This window comes from Harmonia axyridis, chromosome 3 (genome assembly GCF_914767665.1).
Source record: "Harmonia axyridis chromosome 3, icHarAxyr1.1, whole genome shotgun sequence".
NCBI classification, from domain to species: Eukaryota; Metazoa; Arthropoda; class Insecta; order Coleoptera; family Coccinellidae; genus Harmonia; species Harmonia axyridis.
Window position 1 is genome coordinate 31,380,034 of NC_059503.1, and position 8,958 is coordinate 31,388,991.

At 32.5% G+C, this 8,958-nt stretch overlaps 2 protein-coding genes across 3 annotated transcripts; one reads left to right on the forward strand and one right to left on the reverse strand.

Moving 5' to 3' along the window:
* Positions 1–1,988: 1,988 nt before the first annotated feature.
* Positions 1,989–4,781, reverse strand: LOC123675229 (histone PARylation factor 1). Its single transcript, XM_045610566.1, has 4 exons — positions 4,600–4,781; positions 3,823–4,541; positions 2,458–2,658; positions 1,989–2,386 (listed from the first exon to the last, which is right to left on the reverse strand). Exons 1-4 carry the CDS (start codon positions 4,720–4,722, stop codon positions 2,050–2,052), a joined length of 1,380 nt encoding a protein of 459 aa, XP_045466522.1. The 5' UTR covers positions 4,723–4,781; the 3' UTR covers positions 1,989–2,049.
* Positions 4,782–5,061: 280 nt separating this feature from the next.
* Positions 5,062–6,984, forward strand: LOC123675230 (zinc finger Y-chromosomal protein-like). 2 transcript variants are annotated; one of them, XM_045610567.1, is made up of 2 exons: positions 5,062–5,169; positions 5,696–6,984. In XM_045610567.1, the coding sequence occupies exon 2, from the start codon at positions 5,748–5,750 to the stop codon at positions 6,828–6,830; it is 1,083 nt and encodes a 360-aa protein (XP_045466523.1). In that variant the 5' UTR covers positions 5,062–5,169; positions 5,696–5,747; the 3' UTR covers positions 6,831–6,984. The 2 variants fall into 2 exon arrangements, with proteins under 2 accessions (XP_045466523.1, XP_045466524.1); XM_045610568.1 differs by having other exon boundaries at positions 5,108–5,169; positions 5,486–6,984.
* The last annotated feature ends 1,974 nt before the right edge of the window (positions 6,985–8,958 follow it).

An 8,958-nucleotide genomic window follows, 5' to 3' on the forward strand; every position in this document is an offset into this window, starting at 1 on the left:
TGTATCGTGAATGGTAACTGGAGCGTGAATTCTTGACTTTTTACAGATTTTTGGGTCGATTTGGTTGCTTCTTTTGTTTAGTGTTTTTACTGGTAGATTGGGAATGCCTTCAATGGGTTGAGTGGGGCGCTTAGGGCACTTGAAAGACCAGGCTTGATGATCTGTTGAGCCACAGCCGTTGCATTTTGGGGGGAGATTTGATTTGCACTTATTTGTAGAATGTTCCTCATTGCATTTCAAACATTTGGTGGGTTCGGTGCAATCTTTGGTGCAGTGTGTGTACTGCAAGCATTTGCTGCAAGGGAGCGGTGCTGGATCTGGAGCATTGCTTGGGTATGCTGGATAATGTCTGCTTTTGTAGAAAACACCCTCAGATAGAATTTTCTCGTAAGTGTTAATGTTTCCGGTGATAATTCGTATTAAGGATGTTGGTGTGTTAGTTTGCTTGGAAATGATTCGCTTGCAATATCTGAACTCGTAGTTTGCTTTTTTCAAGTGGTTGTTTAATTCTTCATCATTGATTTCTTTTTCAACTCTCGCAATTACACAGGAGTAATTTGGAAGTGGAAGGGATCTTTCCTTGTTCCTTTGGATGTAGGGTGTAGCGGTGGAATATTCGTTAATTTTCTTACTGTTTTTCATTTTCTTGAGCGTTTCTTCAATAATTGCTTTTGGGGTATCTGTTTTGAGTAAAAATCCTTTTTTCGTTTTCAGAATTGTATCCTTATTTTGCGGTCTTTCCTTTTCCCATATATCCGCCATTTGGATTCTGGTATTGATATTGGTGTCTGTATTTATATAGTAGAGTGAATTGTATTTTTTGTTAATTATGTCTTTCATTGTTTCAGAAGTAAGTGAGTTATTATTCTTATGTTGTTCATTCAAGTTTATATTTTGATGAATTGTAATGTTTGGCACTTGTTCTGGTCTCTTTAGTATTTTGAGTTGCATTTTTATTGGATGGAAATCCCTTAAATGGGCCATATTCTTCTTTATCACTACCTGTGATTTTGTTTACTCTGGCAATGTTTATGTTTTGAGTTGATTGCGGGCGCACACGTGTGACATCATTGGAATTCCCAGTTGTATTATCCTGATAAGCGACTTGTGTTGATTCATCCTTTCCCACAGATGGAAATGCGAGTTTTTTAGATTGTTGTTGTGTTGGCGAGTTAGGATTTTTTTCTCTTTTCCTTTTGTGATGAACTGATCTCCATTCCCCATTATCATCAATCTCCATTTCAGAGTATTCACCATCACTTGAAGAATTCATGACGGGTTTTATATTGATTTAGTGCGAAAATAAAATACTTTGAATTAATTTTCCGATAAACGCTGTGATAGACGACCGATCGCGGCAGATGCTACACATGGAATGACTTTAAATTATATTAAGTAGTTTGAAATTTATTCCACTAAAATGGATTTAGGAGGCCGTATCTCCGTAGGGAGGGCCGCTAGGAAAAAAATGATGGGAACTTGTCATCTTATTTTTTTATGTTTTATCTGAATCCAGAGATCCATTCATATATTCACATATTCATACCTGGGAGTAATTTTTGACACAAGTGGTAGCAATAACAGAGAAATTGGAAATAGAATAAATCAAACAATAAAAATAATAGGATGTCTGAATGTTGTACTATCTATAACACAATGATAAAAAGTAATTTACTGTATGGAGCTAAACAGAAGAAAATAAAAGACGACTAGAAGCGATGGAAATGGATGTTCTGAGATGATCAGTATATTATTTTTACCTTGTGTATTTCACTTCATATGATTTTGCATCTATTGCGCAAATTCAGAATAGGGTGTTCCATAATAAGTCAACCTTGAACACACAATTTACAAGGGAGTGAAACTGCTGATTCTGTTAGCACAATAAATAAATTTACAAGAATCAGTGGTTTCACTCTTTGGTTTCGAAGGACCATAATTTTCAACCAATTACCAATAAAGCAATGACTTCAAATTAAACAAATTGATCCAAGCATAAATATATATATCTTGACAATAAATCAATATTTTTTTTTGTTATTAATTAGCTCATATTATGCTGAGTCTGCAGCTCTTTTTTCTGTTGGCCATGTGGGCTTCCGAGATCTTAGCGAATGCTTCCCACTTGAGCTGTCGAAAGTTAGAAGCCAACAGTCTTGAAGTTGTATGACTCAAGTCAACACCATGACAAAGAATATCCCATCCAAGCTCGATTCCAGTTCCAAAATCACATTCATCGCAGGCAATGTCAGTCCATGTCAAGATTTCAGACTGGAGCTCTGCAAGGAATTTGGATTTCTCCTCTGGTTTAGCCTTGTCTATTTTAGTCAAAAGTTCTCCTAGTTCTTTGTCAGACATTGCCAGTTTCCTGTATCCTAATTGTGTTCTGAAAAATATCCATATTAATCAAATAAAGATGAAAATACATTGAAAGTCAATATAATACTAAACACTTACTTCCTTTCATAAGGCACCACAAGTCCAACTTTGTTGAAAGTTCTAGAAAGCACTTTATCATTTCTTTTAGTCATTTTTTTTGTTTTTCTTGATAAATCAAAACTTAATTTATCTGCTTCTTCCTTGATTATGTTTTGAATTTTATTAAATTTCATTTTACTGAATGGATCACAGGTTTTTTTTCTATCTTCTATATAAGAGCTGCAATGATTTTTTATTGAATGAAACAGAATGAAAATATAATCATGAATAAATCTACAGCAAAGCCGTAACTAGACCAAAATACGAATAATTGTACAATAATATAAACTATCAGAAAAATTCAACCAGGAAAGGTCATATGGTTGACTTTTTCAATATGAACAAGAGACCTATCATATTCAATAATCAATATGAACCACTTTTCAATTTTGCATATTTACACTGCGCTAAAAAATTAACGCACATTCTGAAAATCTCAATTTTAATGAAAGTTAACTACATAAAATACAACGGGAGATTCCATAGTTATTAAAAAAATTCTTTAACTATAAGTGCTAGGACATTGCAGTTAAACATTCAGTATCATCGTAGCAATAAGTATATGATTTCAATTTCATGACTGTGCTATTAATTTTATGAGAAATTATTTTTTTGAATTTGTTTTCTTGATTTATTATAGAAAATAATGAACCAGAAGAAACTCAAATACTTAAGAGAAAAAAATGTAGGTACTTTAGACGAGCATCTATATATTTCCAAGCCACCCTTCGGAGCTCCTCTGTACAGATCGGTGCGCATTTTCACTGTTCCAGTAAACAGAGCATTGAGCCCTCGCGTTACCTTCTCATTTCACCTGACGCACCCCCCGCATTTGCGGGGCGTCGAGCCCTGACAGGTGTGAGAGAGAAAGTAGACCGTTACTTCGCATAAAGTACAAGACAGCTGTAGAACACTGGTTTGTTTGAGTTCAATTTGACTTTTTTTTTGGTTTTGGCGCATTTCAGTCATGGCGAGGGCGTGAGGCTCTAGTGCAACGAGCCCTGGGTGACACGCACCTGACTGGAAAGCACTTATTTTCTGAAGTTACTTTGGTTACAGTCACTGTAGAACTAAATAGATATCTTGAGTTACTTTTTTTTAGACTTGATAAGATATTTTTTTAGTCTATTTATATATTAGTAATTACTTTTAGTTGTTTTTAACGAGTCTTAGATAGTCTAAAGGAACTGTGCTTGCAGTATCTAAGATTCTTCAATGTATCTATGATATCTTATCGAGATACTTTTTCTTTTGAGAAGAATCTAAGATAATTGTAACTTTTTGCCAAGATATATTGAATTAATATATTTTTTAGAACTGATCAGCCATTTAAACATAACTCACCTTATCGCCCCAAATATATTTTCTCCTATAGGTGTCAATATACCATCTTTCATTCCATAATTTTCCACTAGAAAAACAGGTTTATCATCTGGATTATCTCTGAAATAACCAATATGATACCCTGTTTTATCATCCCCTTTCAAAATGGTTTGAAGATTGGGAGGGTCATAGTAATACCTCCAGTGTATTAAATAATCATCACTATTTTTATCCACTCCACAAAATTTTCCATTGAGAACATCAAAAGGCCCCACAAGCTTCAAGCCAATGCTTATCAAGGCATCACTAGGGTTATCTGCATTCAGGCGCTCACAAAGTTCAAAAAATTTATAAAAATCTTCAGGCATTTCAAATAAAAATTTAGATTTGATATAAACTTTGCTAAACTCGGTATTATGCCCATTTATATGATTGCAAGTTGTATCTTCTTTTGATTTGGTCCTAAAATAATTTCCATTTTCAAGTGAACTGTTTGTTGGGCTCTTTTGATCTGAATGTATGTTTATTGGATTAGGGTTAGTTGATTCAGTTTCGGAATCACTATCAGATACATCATTGCTGAAAACTTTCAATTGAGTAGAAACATCTGAAGGTTCAGCTTCAATTGGAATATTATTCAATTCATGCTCTAATTCAGTTTCATTGATTTTTTTATTATCAATAGTAGTCAAATCCATCTTTCTTCTCTTAACATCATCATTATTATTTCTATACTGATTCTGAAAATGAGAGAAGTTCAGAATTCAACCTTCTTGTTTCTTCGAAGAGTAGATTTACCTTCCTTTTAGGATCTGGAGGGTGTTTATATTTTATATGGTGATTGGGATTTTTTTGATAACATTTTCGCCCATAATGACATGGTAATCTGGGATCTTCGGAATATGATTTATGAGCGTCCATTTAATTTGACTTCTGTTAAATTGTGTTAGCTAGCTTATATAAAAATCGGGGTCAAATAATTTGATTTTGCTGCTAACAATTAAATTTATCCTGGAATCTGGATTGTTTTGATCTGTAGTAGTAGTAGTAGGCGCCAAATGATCTGTCAGATAAATGTCATAGAATCATAACTAAAATAGCATAAATTTCCATCAGAGCGTTTGATCTATCAAGTTAGAACTTTACCTATATTTCCTAGAAATTATTCTCAAAAAATTAATAAACAATATTCAAGTTCATAGGAAGGTAACAAATTAAGAAAGTTATTCAAAAAACAAATCCAAATACGTAATGTTTGTTTGCACCACAGCCGCCATTAATCAGCTGACAGTAACATTTCACATTATCCATGTCCTGTCGACAAAAAAACTAAAGAAACTAAAAAAGATTCATTATTCTCATTCAAAGGTAAAGATATTTCACTAGTGAAACGTATTTTTCAAAGGTTCTATCATAGATGAATACTAACGTAGCAGTCGTATATAATAATAATATTATATGTATAATATACATATAATATTACCGAAGACTAAGTAGCATAAATAAATACAAAAGTAGGACCCCTAAACTATGCTAAGCAGTCTGTCCCATCCCATAATAGAGCTGTAATATATAGGATAAATATATAATTCGTTATTATGTCTTATATGATAGATATAAATCGTTATTATGTTGAACGTCTTCACTGTCTGGAAAACCCCTAAACTAGAATTTTATATCCCAGGGAATGTATTTGATAACAATATTTCTAAGAAACGAATAGAGCAAAAAAAAATAGCAAATAGAGAGATAGATATAACAGTAAATTACACATAATGGGCAATCTGAGTCTTCATGCTGGCAAAGAAATATATGAATGGTTCAATTAATAATTCCAGCTGAAGTGTTGGTAGTTATTATTCTCTGGTTGAATAAACTTATTGATCTGTTTCAGTCTTCAGCATTCTGATGATGAAATAAAGTATAAAAACCTAAAAAGTGAAGAAATGGACATAATGGAAATTATCAAGAGGAAAACATTCAAAACTGAATATGATGTTAACAACACATGTTCTAGTACCATTTCTAATCAAGCTGAGATAAAGTCAACTTCTTCCACTTCTGAAACGTTAGACACTTGTGATGAAATTAACAATTTCTATTCTTCAAAACAAATCATTGCAACAGATATAGAAAAGTATGATTTGAAAGACGAAATTAAAGCAGAAAAATACGAGGTCCATTTTGATTCACAAATAGAAAAAAATCATGTAGATGTTGATAACATAAACAAGAAACAATATAAGTGCCACTTATGTGAGTTCGTTTCAGTTCGTAAAGATTCTCTCAAAAAGCATATAAATTCTGTTCATTTGCAGTTAAGACCTCATAAATGTCATCTTTGTGATTATAGTGCAAATCAGAAATATAATATTCAAAAACATATAGCTTCTGTTCACTCTAATGAGAAGTTATTTAAGTGTCACATATGTGATTTTGCTACATATGCAGGTCATAATCTGAAAAATCATATAAATTCTGTACACATTAAAGAAAAGGCATATCAGTGTCACTTCTGTGATTACGAATCAAACCGAAAGAAGTATGTTGAAATGCATGTAAACTCTGTTCATTTACAATTAAGAAAATATAAATGTCAGCTATGCGATTATGCAGCAGTATGGAAACATAACCTTAAAAGTCATATAGATGCTGTTCATTTTAAGGTGAAATCTCATAAGTGCCACTTATGTGAGTATGAAACAACTCAAAAAAATAATCTAAAGAACCATATAAATTCAGTTCATTTAAATAAAAAACAACATAATTGCGACTTTTGTGATTATCGTTCAAATTGGACAACAGATATTAAAAAGCATGCAAAATCCGTTCATCTGAATATGCGCCAACATAAGTGTCAATTTTGCAATTTTGCTACAAATTTACATTTTAATTTGAAAAGGCATATAGATTCCGTTCATTCAAAAGTGGAAACATATAAGTGTGAGATGTGTGATTATACTGCAAATAGTGAAAAGTACCTAACTGAGCACATGAATTCCATACACTTGAAGGAAAAATTGGATTAATAACATTGCTGCTACAAATAAAGGCCATGCTTTGCCTTTTAGTTGATGGAATAATTGACATAATTTATATGATTATAATATTTATAACTTCTAAGTGATGTAAATGTGTTTTATATTCGTCATGCCCATGAATAAAACTGTTTCATTTGATGGATTTTCGATGTTTTATATCATAAGTGCGCCCTTGGGCGATCATGCAATGCAGAGCATTGACTCCAACATTGCAGAAAGTTGGGTTGAAATCCCAGTCACTTGGCCACAAAGGAGAGAAAACGGAAGTTTGAAATTCAACCAATGTTAAAATAGTAATGATTAGTTCAACATGTAAAACCAATGTTGTCCCTCCGGTTAGATTATGAGTTCCACTCTTATATTTCAGTTGATTCCTATTTCTTTTCCCTCGATCTACATATTATAAGATCATCTGGTATTCCATATTATTTTTGAATATAAAAAACATTTAAAATTTATACTTTTATTTCATAACAAATTTCAAATAATTGAAAGAGTAGATTAGACAATAAAATAATTTAAATAAGAATTTGTTCTCCGTTGTACGAAAATATTTTATTTTGAACTGTTGAAATAGAAAGTTGAATATATTGGATCAATTCGCGTTTTCTCATTAGAAAAACCTAATTTCTTTTTGTTATATACAGGGTGTTTCAAAAAAATGTTACCGGCCGGTCTCTAGAATAGGTAGAAATAGGAAAAATAATTGCGGTTTGCTTAAAAACAAATTTTCGTAACGTATTTGTACTCCTTTGCATCTCAAAAACTGGTAATAGCAAAGTCATTTCAATAGTTCACTGGAATATTATACTATGCTCGATATTATACTATGCTCGAACTAAGAGTAATGAAAATTCCACGGACGAATTTTTTAATTGTAGGGTGAATTATGAACTAAACGACTTTCGTTTTGAATAATGTTATCCGTATCTTACATGAATTTTCATTAAAAACCAATCTAAAATTATTATCTTATGGGTAAGCATAATAGCTAATTGTCGCGCAAGTGTGTTTCATCAGAGATGTTTCTCTACAAGTAATCTTACTTTAAATAAATGCCATTTTCCAACTTTGACGCCCTGTATCTCGAAAACTAGTCAGGTTGATTTGAACCCATAGGCTTTCTTGTTCAGGAGGTCATATTCCACAACATATAAAAAAATCAGAAAAATTAACCGGTGCAATTTTTCTATTTTACGAAAATTCGGAAATTTAGAAAAATCACTGTCAATACAAAGTACGACCACCACATGCATAAATGACTAGGTACTTGGATATTTTCGCTTGCTTTCCACTAAGTTATTGAGGAAATCCTTCTCCCGATCTCGGAGTGTTTGAAGCCATGATCGGTGTGCATCAAGGGGTTATTTGTAATTGGTACCAAGCGCGCTCGATATTAGATACAAATTTTCAAAATGTTTCATAGCGAGTACTACCCCACTAGGTGATGATATTAGAAAGTTATATGACGATGAATTGGAAATTATTGCGAATATTAATCCTTACACTCTCTGTCTGCAAATGAGCTTTCGCTATGAATATATTTTATTGATTTGGTAAATTGTTTCATATTATTATTTTATTATCTGGTCATTCGAAAAGAATGTTGGAATTATCTCTTTGTTCATTAATACGTGCAGAATATGTGAGAGTTTTTTCGATGACTTCAGTCTAGGAAGAATAAGTCTTTCAAGAGGATTAGTATGTTCGAGCAGATACTAGCTGTAATAGATCTCTTTGGCCTTCTTCTCTGTTTTCGACAGATGCAGTTTATATATTCGACCGTTGCTCTTAAGTTACTGGTGTCAAATCTCCGCTGTTTTGTTCCTCAGTATTAATTTGTCTATTGATGTTGTGTTGGTTTTCAGCACAATCGTACTTTTCTTCAATGGACTAGTTTTCATTTTTTTGTTAAGGAATAATTCTAAAAATTTAAGTAAAATGAAACAAAAATGTGGAAGAATCATTGAAATATTTCAAGAAATGAAAAAGTTATGGGACTTTGAAGTTGCGCTCGGAAGAATAATTTCATAGTCTAGTGTGTGACGTCACGCCACTTACACGAGGCGACTGGTATTCGCAGAGTGCTTACGAATTCATTGGTGTACAATCACTT

Excerpts from the sequence above, each read along its gene's own strand:
- LOC123675229 (XM_045610566.1), bottom strand. The coding sequence starts at position 4,722 with ATGGACGCTCATAAATCATATTCCGAAGATCCCAGATTACCATGTCAT. Across the intron at positions 4,542-4,599 it reads CTCCAGATCCTAAAAGGAAG|AATCAGTATAGAAATAATAA; the intron begins GTAAATCTACTC and ends TCTCATTTTCAG. Across the intron at positions 2,387-2,457 it reads GTGGTGCCTTATGAAAGGAA|AACACAATTAGGATACAGGA; the intron begins GTAAGTGTTTAG and ends GATATTTTTCAG.
- LOC123675230 (XM_045610567.1), top strand. The coding sequence starts at position 5,748 with ATGGACATAATGGAAATTATCAAGAGGAAAACATTCAAAACTGAATAT.